Raw genomic sequence first — 19,116 nt, 5'->3', positions numbered from 1 at the left:
TTGCCTGGGCCGCTGGAAAGGACGGCTCCGAGTGCTGTCCCACAGGGTCGGGTTCTCATCATAAACCAGCTGATAGCCTCCATGTTGTGGTACCAGCTGGTCACTTTGACCCCTCCCCCTGACTTTGTCACGAAGATCCAGAGAATGCTTGTAGAGTTTTTCTGGGACACGAGACTGCACGGGGTCGCTGCTGATGTTCCGAGCCTCCTGCTTAGGGAGGGCGGCCAGGCGCTGTCATAATATACACACAGGTATATGATGGTGCACAGACAGGCAGTGATTGACACACAGGATGACCAATGAACACACAGAACACAGCAGCCAATCACCAGACAGGACACGGCCACTATAAAGCCAGAGGGCACTAGTTTTCCCGCTCTCTCGGGATCCAGCCTCTGAGACAGTCAGAGCCCGTGAGCAGCAACTAGAACATCCACCATGGGGTAGTCAGATAGTCTGGTCAGGTTAGCCTCAGGGCTCCAGTCAGCATAGTGTCAACCCACAGTTAAAGCAGGTATGATAGTTAAAAGTTCAATAAAATCGAGTTGCATTTCTCTAAGTGTTGGAAGCCTGTCCCTCTCGCTGCTGCAGTAAACGCAGTCCTCGCAGACCCAGCTTACCCAACACGTCAGGCGCTGGTTTGCCTTTGCACCCAGGTGGTGACCTTTCACCTTCAGACCCTGCAGGGAAACCTTTACGTTGAGCCCCCTCCACGATGGTGCACCCTGGCGATGCATTTCTTCCACCAGGTACACGGCCTGATTTATGACGTGCAGCTCCTGTTCATAGATCTGCAGGGTCTTCGTTACCCTCTGCAGGCGCTGCCTGTCATCTACCCGGGCTTGTCATCTGCCTGTCATCTACCTGGGCTTGTCATCTGCCTGTCATCTACCCGGGCTTGTCATCTGCCTGTCATCTACCCGGGCTTGTCATCTGCCTGTCATCTACCCGGGCCTGTCATCTGCCTGTCATCTACCCGGGCTTGTCATCTGCCTGTCATCTACCCGGGCCTGTCATCTGCCTGTCATCTACCCGGGCTTGTCATCTGCCTGTCATCTACCCGGGCCTGTCATCTGCCTGTCATCTACCCGGGCTTGTCATCTGCCTGTCATCTACCCGGGCCTGTCATCTGCCTGTCATCTACCCGGGCCTGTCATCTGCCTGTCATCTACCAGGGCTTGTCATCTGCCTGTCATCTACCCGGGCCTGTCATCTGCCTGTCATCTACCCGGGCCTGTCATCTGCCTGTCATCTACCAGGGCTTGTCATCTGCCTGTCATCTACCAGGGCTTGTCATCTACCAGGGCCTGCTCAAAGTCTGGGACATGGTCTCGTCGCCCCGCGCACCTCCACCAATACCATTTGGCCAGCGGAGAAGCGAGCTGTGGCTGCCGGGGTCACTAGGATCGGGGGTGTGCTGGGTGGCGGAGAAGCGAGCTGTGGCTGCCGGGGTCACTGGGATCGGGGGTGTGCCGGGTGGCGGAGGAGCGAGCTGTGGCTATCGGGGTGACCAGGATCGGGGATGTGCCGGGTGGCGGAGAAGCGAGCTGTGGCTGCCGGGGTGACCAGGATCGGGGACGTGCCGGGTGGCGGGGGAGCGAGCTGTGGCTACCGGGGTGACCAGGATCGGGGACGTGCCGGGTGGCGGAGGAGCGAGCTGTGGCTACCGGGGTGACCAGGATCAGGGACGTGCCGGCTGGCGGGGGAGCGAGCTGTGGCTATCGGGGTGACCAGGATCGGGGTCGTGCCGGGTGGCGATGGAGCAAGCTGTGGCTATCGGGGTGACCAGGATCGGGGACGTGGTGGAGGAGCGAGCTGTGGCTATCGGGGTGACCAGGATCGGGGATGTGCCGGGTGGCGGAGGAGCGAGCTGTGGCTATCGGGGTGACCAGGATCGGGGACGTGCCGGGTGGCGGAGGAGTGAGCTGTGGCTATCGGGGTGACCAGGATCGGGGACGTACCGGGTGGCGGAGGAGCTCTGGCTATCGGGGTGACTAGGATCGGGGACGTGCTGGGTGGCGGAGGAGCGAGCTGTGGCTATCGGGGTGACCAGGATCGGGGGGGTGCCGGGTGGCGGAGGAGCGAGCTGTGGCTATCGGGGTGACCAGGATCGGGGATGTGCCAAGTGGCGGAGGAGCGAGCTGTGGCTATCGGGGTGACCAGGATCGGGGACGTGCCGGGTGGCGGGGGAGCGAGCTGTGGCTACCGGGGTGACCAGGATCGGGGACGTGCCGGGTGGCGATGGAGCAAGCTGTGGCTATCGGGGTGACCAGGATCGGGGACGTGTCGGAGGAGCGAGCTGTGGCTATCGGGGTGACCAGGATCGGGGGCGTGCCGGGTGGCGGAGGAGCGAGCTGTGGCTGTCGGGGTGACCAGGATCGGGGACGTGCCGGGTGGCGGAGGAGCGAGCTGTGGCTATCGGGGTGACCAGGATCGGGGACATGCCGGGTGGCGGAGGAGCTGTGGCTATCGGGGTGACCAGGATCGGGGACGTGCCGGGTGGCGGAGGAGCGAGCTGTGGCTACCGGGGTGACCAGGATCGGGGACATGCCGGGTGGCGGAGGAGCGAGCTGTGGCTATCGGGGTGACCAGGATCGGGGATGTGCCGGGTGGCAGAGGAGCGAGCTGTGGCTGCCGGGGTGACCAGGATGGGGGATGTGCCGGGTGGCGGAGGAGCGAGCTGTGGCTATCGGGGTGACCAGGATGGGGGATGTGCCGGGTGGCAGAGGAGCGAGCTGTGGCTATCGGGGTGACCAGGATCGGGGACGTGCCGGGTGGCGGAGGAGTGGGCCGGGTGGCGGAGGAGTGGGCCGGGTGGCGGGGGAGTGGGCTGTGGCTATCGGGGTGACCAGGATCGGGGACGTGCCGGGTGGCGGAGGAGTGGGCTGAATGACAACGTGCAGCTGTGGACATCCGGCTCGCAGCCATTGCCATCCGAGACTTCAAAACAGTCTGGAGGACACGCAGCTATGCGGTGGCATCCCATCTGGACAGACCCCCTGTCTGGACAGACCCCCCTGCCTGGACAGACCCCCCTGCCTGGACAGACCCCCTGCCTGGACAGACCCCCCTGCCTGGACAGACCCCCCCTGCCTGGACAGACCCCCCTGCCTGGACAGACCCCCCTGCCTGGACAGACCCCCCTGCCTGGACAGACCCCCCTGCCTGGACAGACCCCCCTGCCTGGACAGACCCCCCTGCCTGGACAGACCCCCCTGCCTGGACAGACCCCCCTGCCTGGACAGACCCCCCTGCCTGGACAGACCCCCCCTGCCTGGACAGACCCCCCTGCCTGGACAGACCCCCCTGCCTGGACAGACCCCCCTGCCTGGACAGACCCCCTCATCGGCTCCAGGCCCCGAACCTCCCTCGGGGGGCCAGTGCCCCACAATCCTCGCCACCTCGCGGAAATGCCCACCGTGCCTTTTTGCACTGTGTGGAGGGGTTTCCTGTACAGGCGTCTGCTGCACACCCTTCACCTCCTTGCCCTCGCCCATCATCCGGACACGCCACGGCGTGCCTAGTTGCCGTCCGGCGGTGGAGGTCCCCACTGGAGATCCCTCGATGGAGGAGTCCTCCCCGTCAATCTGGGAGACCGGAGGTGGAGGGTGTTGCATGCAGCAGTGCCGTATAATCACCGGTTCACGGCCTCACCCTCCTAAGAGGCCATTTCTGCGGCCTTGTGGAGTCCGTGGACCATGTCGATGTTACATGTTTTAGGCTGCACCATTTTTTTCCTAAGCAATGTTTTGCTGGAGTTTTGTTTGCACTTCAGCCCCACGCTCATAGAATATAGAACAGTACAGCACAGAACAGGCCCTTCGGCCCTCGATGTTGTGCCGAGCAATGATCACCCTACTCAAACCCACGTATCCACCCTATACCCGTAACCCAACAACCCCCCCCTAACCTTACTTTTTAGGACACTACGGGCAATTTAGCATGGCCAATCCACCTAACCCGCACATCTTTGGACTGTGGGAGGAAACCGGAGCACCCGGAGGAAACCCACGCAGAGACAGGGAGGACGTGTAGACTCCGCACAGACAGTGACCCAGCCGGGAACCGAACCTGGGACCCTGGAGCTGTGAAGCATTTATGCTAACCACCATAATCTATGGGCAGCCGGTGCGGAGAGGAGCGGGGAAGGCGGAGGATCCCCTTGTGAACCTGCTCCTGGGCCTAGCGAAGCACGCCATTTATAGGTCCAGGCAGCGGGCGACCAAGGGGGTCGTCCGGCCAGACTGTCTGACCCTCTTCCACGGCTACATTCACGGCCAGTTGTCCCTGGAAAGGGAGCATGCAGTTTCCACGGCAACATGAAGGCCTTCCGCGCCCGGTGTGCACCCGTGGGGGGTTTGGGTGCTTTATTGATCCTTTAGCTGCACTCTTATTTGATTTTAAGTTTCCCTGGATCTTTATGTTTGGGCAGTGCCCCTAACAGGAGCGGCCATTTTTTTACCTTTCTCCTGAAATTTGTTTACTTTCTTCTATTTGGTTGGTTACCCTCAAAAGAGTGGCCAATCCACCGAGCTTCATCTCTTTGGGCTGTGGGGTGAGACCCACGCAGTCACGAGGAGAATGTGCAAACTCCACACGGACAGTGAACCGGGATCAAACCCGGGTCTTCGCCGCAATGAGGCAGCAGTGCTAACCACTGCGCCGCCATGCCGGCTCTACTAGTTATATCTTCAAAGAATTCTGGTAGATTTATCTAGCATGATTTTCCTTTTGTAAATCCACACTGACTTTTTCTGATCACACCTCGGCTTTCCAAATGCTGCACTCTGACATCCTTGATAATGGACTCCAGTAACTTCCCTACTACAGACGTTAGACTCACTGGTTCCTGGTTTTCTCTCTACCTCCCTTTTTGAATAGCAGGGTTACATTCGCTTCCCTCCAATCTGTAGGAACCATTCCAGAGTCCAAAGAATTTTGGAAATGGCCACCGATGGATCTGCTATTTCTAGGGCCACTTCCTTTCGTACTGTGGGCAGGGCCGGCTCAAGGCACCGGCAACTCGGGCAGTCGCCCGGGGCGCCATGTGCTGGGGGGCGCCAGAGACTCGGGTCCCGCGCATGCGCAGTTGGGCCGGTGCCAACCAGCGCATGCGCGGTGGCCGCCCTCCCCCAAGGCGCCCCCCTCCCCCAAGGCGCCCCCTCCGCCCCGCTCGGTCCGGTCCGCCCCGCTCGGTCCGGTCCGCCCCGCTCGGTCCGGTCCGCCCCGCTCGGTCCGGTCCGCCCCGCTCGGTCCGGTCCGCCCCGCTCGGTCCGGTCCGCCCCGCTCGGTCCCCCCCGCCCGGTCCGGTCCCCCCCGCCCGGTCCGGTCCCCCCCTGCCCCCCCCCTCGGGTTCGCCCCCGCCCCCACCTCCCTCGGGTCCGCCCCCGCCCCCGCCCCCCCCCCTCGGGTCCGCTCCCCCCCCCCTCGGGTCCGCCCCTCCCCGCCGCCCCCTCGGGTCCGCCGCCCCCTCGGGTCCGCCCCCCCCCCCTCGGGTCCGCCCCCCCCCCTCGGGACCGCCCCCCCCCCCCTCCGGTCCGCCCCCCCCCCCTCGGGTCCGCCCCCCCCCCTCGGGTCCGCCCCCCCCCCCCTCGGGTCCGCCCCCCCCCCCCCTCGGGTCCGCCCCCCCCCCCCTCGGGTCCGCCCCCCCCCCCCCCCTCGGGTCCGCCCCCCCCACCTCGGGTCTGCCCCCCCCCCCGCCGCCCCCCCTCGGGTCCGCGCCCCCCCTCCCCTCGGCCCCGCCCCTCGGCCCTCGGCCCCGCCCCTCACCCCCCCTCGGCCCCCCCGCCGCCCCTCGGCCCCGCCCCCCTCGGCCCCGCCCCCCCGCCCCTCGGCCCCCGCCCCCCCCCCAGGGCGCCGAAGTTCAGCTTGCCCGGGGCGCCAGCAAACCTAGGGCCGGCGCTGACTGTGGGATGGAGATTATCAGGCCCTGGACATTTATAATAATCTTTATTAGTGTCACAAGTAAGCTTACATTAACACTGCAATGTAGTTACTGTGAAAAGTCCCTAGTCCCCACATTCCGGCGCCTGTTCGGGTACACTGAGGGAAAATTCAGAATGTCCAATTCACCTAACTGCTTTTTGTGACTTGTGGGAGGAAACCGGAGCACCCGGAGGAAACCCACGCAGACACGGGGAGAACGTGCAGACTCCGCACAGACAGTGACCCAGCCGGGAATCGAACCTGGGAACCTGGTGCTGTGAAGCAACTGTGCTAACCACTGAGCCGCCTTCAATCCCATTATTTCCCCCGTTTCCGACTGTAAGGGGTCTACTTTAGGTTTTATGAATCTTTTTCTCTTCACATACCTATAGAAACTTTTACAGTCAGTTTTTATGTTCCCTGTATTGTATTTTCCCCTTAATCAATCCCTTGGTCTGCCTTTGCTGAATTTCAAACTGTTCCCAATCCCTGGTCCACTCACGTTGATGCAATCAGTCAAGAAAGCCCAACAATGTCTCTACTTTCTATGGAAGCTATAAAGAAATTTGGCATGTCTGCATCGACTCTCACAAACGTCTGCAGATGTGCGATAGAGAGCATCCTGTCCGGCTGCATCACAGCCTGGTATGGCAACTGCTCGGCCCAAGATTGCAAGAAACTGCAGAGTGTGGTGAACTCAGCCCGGCGCATCACACAAGCTTGCCACCCCCACATTGATTCTGTCTACACCTCCCGCTGCCTCAGGAAGGCAGACAGCATTGTCAGAGACCCCTCCCACCCAGGCATTGCCTTCTTCCAGACCCTTCCATCAGGCAGAAGGTACAGAAGTCTGAAGACCCGCACATCCAGTCATAGGAACAGCTTCTTTCCCACAGCTACCAGACTCCTTTCCCACAGCTACCAGACTCCTCAACGACTCCCCCTCGGACTGATCTGTTCCCTGTAAGAACACTATTCACGACGCCCTATGCTGCTCTTGTTTGGCCTTTGTTCCGTACTGTAACCAATCAAAGAAGAAAAGAAAGAAAAGTACAGCACAGGAACAGGCCCTTCGGCCCTCCAAGCCTGTGCCGACCATGCTGCCCGTCTAAATTAAAATCTTCTACACTTCCAGGGTCCGTATCCCTCTATTTCCATCCTATTCATGTATTCATCAAGATGCCCCTTAAACGTCACTGTCGTCCCCGCTTCCACTATTTGTTGATGTACCATTTGTCAATGTTCTTTGTTGATTATTCTTTTGTCTGCTACGTACGTACTGTGTACGTTCCCTCGGCCGCAGAAAAATACTTTTCACTGTACTTTGGTACAGGTGACAAATTAAGTCAATCAATCAGTCCTCAGAACTATTGCTTTTTCCTGCTAATTTGTCTCAATAAAATCATGTCTGATCCTTCCAAACCCCAATCGGTATTCTCCATTGTATAGGCCTAATCTTTCCTTGTATAATAATCCCTTCACCGCTGAATCAGCCGAGTGAACCTTTTAGCAGCTTCTTCTAACAAACTGTACATCATGCTGCAAATTCAGTCTAACTAAGGCCCTGTGTGGCTGAATGAAAACATTCCTTCCCTTCTATTCAATTGCTCTTTAATAAATACCAACATTCCATTTGTTCCGATCACTTGCTGTGCCTGAACACTAACGTTTTGTGATTCATGTACCAGGACACCCAGATCCCTCTGCAATCTCTCTCCATTTCAATAATATAGGTAAGGATCATTACCCATCGCTCTTTCAATTAAATATTATCCTTAATCTCTTTTACCATTGAGAATTTATTTCTCAATGAAATGTAGATCCATTGAAAATTATGGAATGTTGATTTACATTTTCACCATTGCAGTAATCCCAACAGTTACAGGACAGAAGGCAGCTCTTTGCTCCATAGTGTCTGCACCAGCTGTGAATGAGCTGGTTGGTGCCATTCAAAGAACAAAGAACAACAAAGAAAATTACAGCACAGGAACAGGCCCTTCGGCCCTCCCAGCCTGTGCCGATCCAGATCCTTTATCTAAACCTGTCTCCTATTTTCCAAGGTCTACTACCCTCTGTTCCTACCCATTCATATATCTGTCTAGATGCTTCTTAAATGATGCTATCGTGCCCGCCTCTACCACCTCTGCTGGCAAAGCGTTCCAGGCACCCACCACCCTCTGCGTAAAAAAACTTCCCACGCACATCTCCCTTAAACTTTCCCTCTCTCACTTTTAAATCATGACCCCCTTGTAACTGACACCCCCACTCTTGGGAAAAGCTTGTTGCTATCCACCCTGTCCATACCTCTCATAATTTTGTAGAGCTCAATCAGGTCCCCCATCAACCTCCGTCTTTCCAACGAAAACAATCCTAATCTACTCGACCTTTCTTCATAGCTAGCACCCTCCATACCAGGCAACATCCTGGTGAACCTCCTCTGCACCCTCTCCAAGGCATCCACATCCTTCTGGTAACGTGGCGACCAGAACTGCACGCAGTATTCCAAATGTGGCCTAACCAAAGTCCTATACAACTGTAACATGACCTGCCAACTCTTCTACTCAATACCCCGTCCGATGAAGGCAAGCATGCTGTATGCCTTCTTGACCACTCTATCAACCTGCGTTGCCACCTTCAGGGTACAATGGACCTGAACTCCCAGATCTCTCTGCACATCAATTTTCCCCAAGACCCTTCCATTGACCATACAGTCCGCTCTTGAATTTGATCTTCCAAAATGCATCACCTCGCATTTGCCTGGATTGAACTCCATTGCCATTTCTCTGCCCAACTCTCCAATCTATCTATATTTTGTTGTATTCTCTGACAGTCCTCCTCGCTATCTGCAACTCCACCAATCTTAGTATCATCTGCAAACTTGCTAATCAGACTACCTCCACCTTCCTCCAGGTCATTTATGTAGATCACAAACAGTGGTCCGAGCACGGATCCCTGTGGAACACCACTAGTCACCCTTCTCCATTTTGAGACACTCCCTTCCACCACTACTCTTTGTCTCCTGTTGCCCAGCCAGTTCTTTATCCATCTAGCTAGTACACCCTTAACCCCATACGACTTCACTTTTTCCATCAACATGTCATGGGAAACCTTATCAAACGCCTTACTAAAGTCCATGTATACGACATCTACAGTCCTTCCCTCATCAATTAACTTTGTCACTTCCTCAAAGAATTCTATTAGGTTTGTAAGACATGACCTTCCCTGCACAAAACCATGCTGCCTATCACTGATAAGTCTATTTTCTTCTAGATGTGAATAGATCCTATCCCTCAGTATCTTCTCCAACAGTTTGCCTACCACTGACGTCAAGCTCACAGGTCTATAAATCCCTGGATTATCCCTGCTACCCTTCTTAAACAAAGGGACAACATTAGCAATTCTCCAGTCCTCCAGGACCTCACCCGTGCTCAAGGATGCTGCAAAGATATCTGTTAAAGCCCCAGCTATTTCGACCCTCGCTTCCCTCAGTAACCTGGGATAGATCCCATCGAGACCTGGGGACTTGTCCACCTTAATGTCTTTTAGAATACCCAAAACTTCCCCCTTCCATATGACAACTTGACCGAGAATATTTAAACATCCATCCCTAGCCTCAACATCCGTCTTGTCCCTCTCCTTTGTGAATACCGATGCAAAGTACTCATTAAGAATCTCACCCATTTCCTCTGAGTCCACGCATAAATTCCCTCTTTTGTCTTTAAGTGGGCCAATCCTTTCTCTAGTTACCCTCTTTCTCCTTACATACGAATAAAATGCTTTGGGATTTTCCTTAACTCTGTTAGCCAAAGATATATCATGACCCCTTTTAGCCCTCTTTATTGCGCGTTTGAGATTTGTCCTACTTTCCCGATATTCCTCCAAAGCTTCATCAGTTTTGAGTTGCCTCGATCCTATGTATGCTTCCTTTTTCATCTTAGCTAGTCTCATAATTTCACCCGTCATCCATGGTTCCCTAATCTTGCCATTTCTATCTTTCATTTTCACAGGAACATGTCTGTCCTGCACTCTAATCAACCTTTCCCTAAAAGACTTCCACATTTCAAATGTGGATTTACCCTTAAACAGCTGCTTCCAATCCACATTCCCTAGCTCCTGCCGAATTTTGTTATACTCTGCCTTTCCCCAATTTAGCACTCTTCCTTTCGGACCCCTCCTGTCCTTGTCCATGAGTATTCTAAAACTTACGGAATTGTGATCGCTATTCCCAAAGTAATCACCGACTGAAACATCAACCACCTGGCCGGGATCATTGCCCAATACCAGGTCCAGTATGGCCCCTTCCCGAGTTGGACTATTTACATACTGCTCTAAAAAACTCTCCTGGATGCTCCTTACAAACTCTGCTCCATCTACGCCTCCAACACTACACGAATCCCATTCAATGTTGGGGAAGTTAAAATCTCCCATCACAACCACCCTATTGCTCCTACATTTTTCTATAATCTGTCTGCATATTTGTACCTCTACTTCATGCTCGCTTTTGGGAGGCCTGTAGTAAAGTCCCAACAATGTTACTGCACCCTTCCTATTTCTCGGCTCCACCCATATTGCCTCAGTGCTCGAATCCTCCATCGTGCCCTCCTTAATCACAGCTGTGATATCATCTCTGACGAGTAATGCAACTCCTCCACCCCTTCTACCTCCCTCTCTATCCCTCCTGAAGCATCTATACCCTGGGATATTCAGTTGCCAGTCCTGCCCTTCTCTCAACCAAGTCTCAGTAATACCAATAGCATCATATTCCCAGGTACTGATCCAAGCCCTAAGTTCATCTGCCTTACCTGCTACACTTCTCGCATTAAAACAAATGCACCTCAGACCACCTTTGCGTTCATCATCTCTTCCCTGTCTACTCTTCCCCTTAGTCACATTGAGTTTATTGTCTCGTACCTTACTGGCTTTAGTTGCTGCTTCTTTACTGACCTCTAACTTCCTAATCTAGTTCCCATCCCCCTGCCACATTAGTGCAAAAGCACCCCCTAGGACATTGGTTCCAGTCCTGCCCAGGTGTAGACCATCCGGTTTGTAATGGTCCCACCGCCCCCAGAACCGGGAAAATCTGAACCCCTCCCTCCTGCACCATCTCTCAAGCCACGTATTCATTCTGACTATTCTTGAATTTCTACTCTGACTGTCCCGTGGCACTGGTAGCAATCCTGAGATTACTACCTTTGAGGTCCTACTTTTTAACTTATCTCCTAACTCCCTCAATTCTGATTGTAAGACCTCATCCCTTTTTTTACCTATATCATTGGTGCCTATGTGCACCACGACAACTGGCTGTTCACCCTCCCCCTTCAGTATGTCCTGCAGCCGATCAGAGACATCCCTAACCCGAGCACCCGGGAGGTAACATACCATTCGGGAGTCTCGTTTCCGACCACAGAAACACCTGTCTACTCCCCTTACAATTGAATCCTCTATGACTATAGCCCTGCCAGTCTTTTTCCCGCCCTTCTGTACAGCAGAGCTAGCCACGGTGCCATGAGCCTGTCCACTACTGCCTTCCCCTGGTGAGACATCTCCCCCAACAGTATCCAAAACGGTATACCTGTTTTGGAGGGAGATGACCGCAGGGGACACCTGCACTGCCTTCCTGCTCTTTCTCTGCCTTTTGGTCACCCATTCCCTGTCTCCGTCACCAATCCTAATCTGCGTTGTGACCAACTCACTGAACGTGCTATCCACGAGCTCCTCATCATCGCGGATGCTCCAAAGTGAGTCCATCCGCAGCTCCAGAGCCGTCATGCGGTCTAACAGGAGCTGCAGCTGGACACACTTCCTGCACATGAAGGAGTCAGGGGCATCGGCCGCGTCCCTGAACTCCCACATTGTGCACGAGGAGCATAACATGGGTCTGGGATCTCCTGCCATTTTTACCCTTTACCTTAACTGATTACAAATATAGTATCAAATAATTAATAAGTGAAAGGAATAAAGATTTTACTTACCGATCACAATACTCACCAACACACGAAGAGTTAAATTTCTCCCAGCAACTGCTAATTGGAGCACTTTCCTTGCCAGCCAATCAGGTCACTGCTTTGCTGTGATGTCACCCTTCAAGGTAAGTTTTTAAAGAAATAAACTTACCTTCCCGATTGTCACTTGACAACAGCCCCTTCACAAACCACTTCAAATTAGGCTGACCGCACTGCACGTATGCAAATCTCCCCAGAACAGCCAATCAGTAGCTCCGCTCTGCTGGATGCTTGCTTTCACTCGAACTCCTCGGGTCTCTTTCGCAGGTACACCTTCAAATTAGGCTGACGGCACTGCATGTATGCAAATCTCCCCAGAACAGCCAATCAGTAGCTCCGCTCTGCTGCCCTCTGCTGAATTCTCTCCGTAACCCTGCCCCTACCCCTGCACGTTCTAATCTGGGACAGTACTTAGAAATGAAGTTGGACTTAGACTGATAGAATCCTTACAGTGCAGGTGGAGGACATTCGGCCCATCGAGTCTACACTGACCCTTGAAAAGAGCACCCTACCGAGCCTCCACCCCATCCCCATCTAACCTTTTTGGACACTAAGGGCAATTTAGCACGGCCAATCCACCTAACCACGTGTTTGGACTGTGGGAGGAAACCGGAGCACCTGGAGAAAACCCACACACACACGGGGAGAAAGAGCAAACTCCACACAGACAGTGACCCGAGTGACTGAGTTTCCTTGAGTTACAGAAGTGTCCCAGAGTTGGAATTCAGGGTGGTGGATCAGGTTAGGACTGTATCGCACTCTGATCTCAGTGGTTCAGTGAAACTGCACGCTGCCACTCCCTGCGGAAACTGACAGGCAAAATCACCCAGAAAGGCAAGTGGCACCTGGACAATTTCCCCCGGGTGAATGTCTGGGATTGGGGGAGAAAACATGGGATTGTGTGCGTGAGGAGGTTGAAATGTTGGTGGGGCTCTCGGCCAATCATTCTCCTTCTCCCTCCGCAGGTTGGTGCTGTATTTCCCAGGAGGGCAGTTCCTCGTATTCTACAATTGCCGGATCTGTCCGTGCGGCAGCCCTTCCTCCAGCCATACCTCGGACATCCTGTGCCCAGGGTTCGACAGGAATGTGGCAATGCAGGCATTGCAACTACCTCAGCCAATCTGCTACACCCTGCTTAACCAGCATTTCTTCTCTGGACTGGGTCAGTAGCAACCTCCAACTTCCAAAGAATGGCAATTGGGAGACAGTTTATGTAACAGAGAGGGGGCAGTGAATGGAGGGAGGGGGGAGAGAGAGAAATGGAGGGAGAGAGAGAGAATGAATGATGTTTATTGATTGATTGTTGTTTTGACTTTAATTCTGAACTGTCAGGGTTTCGCGATGCCTTTGCCTCGTAACCCGTGGTAACTCCATTGTAATCTCAGACACATCAGCCCCAGTACAGGTAGACCATGATGCGTTAGGCAGGTTGGTTTGATGTGGACTGCACTCGATGCAGGGAAGTTAGAAACAGACGTCTAACACAGGAGAAGATCCAACACTGTTTTATTCAACTAGAGAACTGCTGTACATATTCAGCTGTGGGTCGACACTATACTGAACTGACTGGTGACCTTGTAGTAGCCTGACCAGACTTACCAGCTACCGCATGGTGGTTGTGCTCGCTAGCTCGTGGGCTCTGACTGTCTCAGTAACTGGGTCCCGAGAGAGCGGGAAACCTAGTGCCCTCTGGCTTTATAGTGGTAGTGTCCTGTCTGGTGATTGGCTGCTCTGTGCTGTATGCTTACTGGTCATCCTATGTGTCAATCACTGCCTGTCTGCATCTCATTATATACATGAGTGGATATTATGACAGGCCACAGGTTACAGTTACCCCATTCTCCTCACTCAATATTTCCCGCCCATGATCCCACCCATTGCAGAACTCTCCTTGGCCGGGATTCTCCCCTACCCGGCGGGGCGGGGGGTCCCGGCGTAGCGGAGTGGCGCCAACCACTCCGGCATCGGGCCTCCCCAAAGGTGCAGAATTCTCTCCACCTTTGGGGGCTAGGCCCGCGCCGGAGTGGTTGGGGCCACACTGACTGGCGCCAAAACCGGCGCCAACGGCCTTTGACGCCTGCCGCCCGGCGTCGGGGCTGGCCGAAAGGCCTTCGCCGGTTCACGCATGCGCTGGTGCGTCAGCGGCCGCTGACGTCACCACCGGCGCATGCACGCTGGGGGATCTCTTCTGCCTCCGCCATGGTGGAGGCCGTGGTGGCGGCGGAAGAAAAAGAGTGCCCCCACGGCACTGGCCCGCCCGCCGATCGGTGGGCCCCGATCGCGGGCCAGGCCACCGTGGGGGCACCCCCCGGGGTCCGATCGCCCCCCCCCCCCCCCAGGACCCCGGGGGCCTGCTCGCGCCGCCAATCCCGCCGCCACCAGAGGTGCTCCAATTCCCGCCAGCGGGAGAGGCCTGTCAGCGGCGGGACTTCGGGCCGGAGAATCGCCGTGGGGGGCACGCCGATTGGCACAGCGCGATTCCCGCTCCCGCCGATTCCCGGGTGGCGGAGAATTCCGGCCACGGCGGGGGCAGGATTTACACCGACCCTGGGGGGGGGGGGGGGTCGGAGAATTCCGCCCCTTGTTCCAGAACTGCTCCAATACCCGGTTTGATTTCACTGCATCATTAAAGAAGAAAATAAATCAGGTAACAATTTAACATCATTGTGAGCAAGTAACTGGAATTTATAATCAGAGCCAAGAATGACTGAACACTTTAACTGTATAATCGACTGATAGAGAGGCTACAGCGGGAGGAGTGTATTGGGTTAAAGAGACTGTTCTCTGATATAGTGCAACATAATGTTCCAGACGGATCTGTCCTGAAGCCTCAACACTTCACTACATTTAGAATTGACTTGAGTCCTGTCTGTAAGATTGCTGACAGCAACTAGTCCAGTTTGCACAGTAAATAACAGAGCAGGAGCAGAAAGCGACAATGACTTGGATGAAAGGATGCTCGCCAAATTTGCTGATGACACAAAGACAGGTAGGAAAGTAATCAGTGAAGAGGACGTAAGGAGGCTACAAAGGGACATGAGTGGGCAAAATATTTGGCAGATGGGGTATAATGTGGGGAAATGTGAACTTGCCCACTCTGGCAGGATGAATAGCAAAACAGTGATTTTGAATTTGGAGGTACAGAGGGATTGGAGTTCCGTGATGCAGTTAGTATTACAGATACAGCAGGTGATGAAGGTGAATGAAATGTTGATGTTCATTGTAAGGGGACTGGAATATAACAGTTAAACATTATATATACACACATTAGATATAAAACATATATAGATTTACGTTAATTATACATTACATATACTATGGGCGTGATTCTCCGACCCGCCCCGATTCCGGGATGACATTCGTGAAGAGACGGGTGGGTGCGCATGGTGCTGGGCTGCACGGAGAATCGCCGTAAACGGCCGTAGCCGCGATCCTCCGGCAGCGCCGCGATTCTCCGAGCGGCCGGCCAAAAAATTCCGAGTCCCTTCGGCGGCGTTCTAACATGCTCTGGGCTGACGGGAACTCGGGGTAGAAGGGTCCGGGAGTGGCCTGAGCGGGGGGGGGGGGCTCCGTAGTCCGTATTGGCCTGGCGGGGGGGGCCTCCGTAGTCCGTATTGGCCTGGCCTGCGATTGGGGCCCACCAATCGGCGGGCCAGCCTCTCTGGCTGTGGACCACTTTCCTTCCGCGCCGGCTCCTGGATCCCTGCGCTAGCTGGCGCTGGCCCAACTGCACATGCGCGGACTCCACGGCGCCGGGTCGACGCCGGGACCGGCAGCTGGCAGCGCCATGCTGGCCCCCCCAGGACCCAAGAATTGGGCCTCGAAATCGGCGTCAGCGCTGAAGGAAAGTACTCCCGTTTTGTCGCCCGCGCTCTAGCGCCGGACCAGAGAATTGCGGCCGAGATCTCCGGCCTATAGGGCGGAGGTGTTGACCTTGGGTAGGGTGCTCTTTCCAAGAGCCGGTGCAGACCCGATGGGCCGAATGGCCTCCTTCTGCACTGTAAATTCTATAATAATCTTTCTCTCTGTGTGTGATGGGGGTGGGAAACGGAACAGTGGCCAGTAAGTGTAGAGACTGGGGATAACGTGATACTGTGATAAACTTAGAGCAGAGGGAAAGCCGCAGGGCGCAGCGGGACTGTAGGTCCGGAGTGAGTTTGCTTCAATACAAGAAGAAATAAGACGGGTGGACTGTGAGCCTGGATTACTGCATGAAACTAATGATAAGTAATAAGAATCTTTATTGTCATAAGTAGGCTTACATTAGCACTGCAATGAAGTTACTGAGAAAAATCCCCTAGTCCCCACACTCTGGCGCCTGTTCAGGTACACAGGTAGAATTCAGAATGCCCAATTCACCTAACAAGCACGTCTTTCGGGACTTGTGGGAGGAAACCGGAGCACCCGGAGGAAACCCACGCAGACACAGGGAGAACATGCAGACTCCACACAGACAGTGACCCAAGCAGGGAATCAAACCTGGGACCCCGGCGCTGTGAGCAACAGTGCTAACCGAACAATGATGTAATTGCAATTACGGAGACATGGTTAAAGGAGGGACAGGACTGGCAGCTTAACGTTCCGGGATACCGGTGTTTTAGACGGGACAGAAGGGGTAACAAAGGAGGTGGGGGAGGGGCATTGCTGATTAGGGAGCAGATCACAGCTGTGTTGAGAGAGGACACATTGGAGCGATCTTGTAGTGAGGCATTATGGGTGGAGCTCAGGAATAAGAAGGGTGAAATCACAATGTTGGGGCCAGCACGGCAGCACAGTGGTTAGCACAGTTACTTCACAGCGCCAGGGTCCCAGGTTCCATTCCCGGCTTGGGTCACTGTCTGTGTGGAGTCTGCACGTCCTCCCCGTGTCTGCGTGGGTTTCCTCCGGGTGCTCCAGTTTCCTCCCACAGTCCAAAGACGTGCAGGTTAGGCGCATTGGCCATGATTTAGAGACCAAAAAGGTTAGGAGGGGTTACGGGGATAGGGTGGAGGTGAGGGCTTAAGTGGGTCGGTGCAGACTCGATAGGCTGAATGGCCACCTTCTGCACTGTATGTTCTATGTACTACAGGCCTCCCAACAGCCCGCAGGAGACAGAGGAGCTGTTGTGTAGTCCGATATAGAAAAGGTGTGAAAAATCAGGGTAGTTGTGATGGGGCGACTTTAACTTCCCCCATATTGACTGGGAATCCCTTACAGCCAGGGGCTCGGATGGAGAGCAGTTTGTTAGATGTGTCCAGGAGGGTTTTTTGATCCAGTTTGTTGACAATCCAACCAGGGAGGGGGCCATACTAGACTCTGTATTGGGGAATGAGCCTGGACAGGTGGTTGAGGTTTCAGTAGGGGAGCATTTTGGGAGTAGTGACCACAATTCCGTATGCTTTAGGGTACATTTGGACAGGGATGAGGGTAACCCTCGCGTTAAGGGGCTAAACTGGGGAAAGGCAAATTACGATAACATTAATCTCCCAAATGCCCTTTCCCCCACCCTATTAACCTGCCCTTCTGCATTCAGAGACCTATGGACAGACACGCCAAGGCCCCTTTCTTCCTCGGAACTTCCCAATGTCAGGCCATTCATTGACTATTTCCTTGTCAAATTGCTCCTTCCAAAGTGCATCACCTCACACTTTCCAGGGTTAGATTCCATCGGTCACTTTTCTGCCCATTTGACCATCCCGTCGATATCTTACTGTAACCCAAGACTCTCGGCCTCACTGTTAACCACCCGGCCCATCTTTGTGTCACCCTCAAACTTTCTGATCCTACCCCCCATATAGTCATCTCACTCATTTATATAAATGATGAATAATAGGGCTCCCGGCGCAGGTCCCTGTGGTACATCACTGATCACTGGCTTCCAGTCACTAAAGCAGCCGTCTGTCATCACCCTCTGTCTCCTACAGCTAAGCCAGCTTGGAATCCAGTTAATCAGTTCCCCTGTATCCCATGTGCATTTGCCTTCTTTACAAGTCTCCCATGTGGGACTTTGTCAAAGGCTTTGCTGAAATCCATGTAAACTACATCAACTACACTACCCACATCGAAACACCTAGTCAGATGCTCAACAAATTCAATCAAATGTGTTAGGAGAAGGAAAGTGTGCAAAATACTCCAGCTGTGGTTTTAGCAAAACCCTGGACAATTGGAGCAAGCCTTCCTTATTCCCGAGATTCCATCCTGTCTTCAATAAAAGCAAACATGCCGTTTACCTTTCCAATGCTTACTGTGTTTTAGTCCCTTGCACAAGAATACCCAAGTTTCTCTTAACATCTGCTTTTCGCTTTGAAATGTATTTTAATAAACCTTTTCAAATATAAAATAACTATTGTGACTTTGCATCTACCTGCACCAGCTGTCCTCTCCTTCCCACTGGCTGCCTCCAAGGAGGGAATATTTCACTGGAAAAGGCTATTTGCATGACCCTCCCTGACCTTTCACTCTCTGTTCTGCACTTTGACCTTTCATCCTGCTGTTTATTTTTGGTTGGGTTCAATTATTTTGTTGTTGTTAATCTCTCTCTGTAATCTCTGTTTCCAGGTAATATCATTAAGAATGAGGTGCTGTACCTGTCTGCGATTCACCCCATGTGCCTGGGCTCCCTGCTTAGTGCTGAGAAACGGCAGATACTCCTCCACCACGTGATCCAGTTCAGTGACCAGTGGCTGGACAACAAGATGAAAGGAAAAGGCTTAAAGTACCATATTTATCAGCGGGCGCAGTGTCCTAAAGGGCACTCTGTGGAGAGGGCAGAGCTGGGACCAGCTCAGTGTCTCCAGAGGGCTACGTGGTGGTGTCCTGTGTGCCAGCCTGCAGTACAGTGAGCGGTTTCTCACCTAGTGTAACTGGCCGGCTCTCTTCGGGCATCATTTGTTTTTGTATCTTGTCAGCTTGTTTTTGTTCTTTATGTATAACTAAAAATATCTTTTCTGCAATTGGCCTCTTTCTCCGTCTGTGGGAGGGGACACACTGGGAGCCATTTTCATGGTCCGTTTGCCATGGGCGCAAACCTCGTTATGGCTACTAAATCTTGTGAGGGGGTCGTGACGGGACCTGGGGCGGTGGGATTTCCCCCTGCCCTGCCAGCGACGTGGTCAGGTTCAATAAGGAACCTGATTTCTATAAATTTACATTGATTTAAATCTCATTAATAGCTATACGCCATACCTTCCACGCCCAGGTAATATCCCCC

The 19,116-nt window shown here is 54.0% G+C and overlaps 1 protein-coding gene across 1 annotated transcript; it reads left to right on the top strand.

The window, feature by feature from the left end:
• The first annotated feature begins 4,319 nt into the window (after positions 1-4,319).
• Positions 4,320-18,859, top strand: LOC119966216 (endonuclease 8-like 2). Its single transcript, XM_038797592.1, has 3 exons — positions 4,320-4,339; positions 12,893-13,089; positions 18,465-18,859. Exons 1-3 carry the CDS (start codon positions 4,320-4,322, stop codon positions 18,746-18,748), a joined length of 501 nt encoding a protein of 166 aa, XP_038653520.1. The 3' UTR covers positions 18,749-18,859.
• The last annotated feature ends 257 nt before the right edge of the window (positions 18,860-19,116 follow it).

This window comes from Scyliorhinus canicula, chromosome 1 (genome assembly GCF_902713615.1).
Source record: "Scyliorhinus canicula chromosome 1, sScyCan1.1, whole genome shotgun sequence".
Classification (NCBI taxonomy): Eukaryota; Metazoa; Chordata; class Chondrichthyes; order Carcharhiniformes; family Scyliorhinidae; genus Scyliorhinus; species Scyliorhinus canicula.
This window is presented reverse-complemented; position numbering and strand designations above follow the sequence as displayed.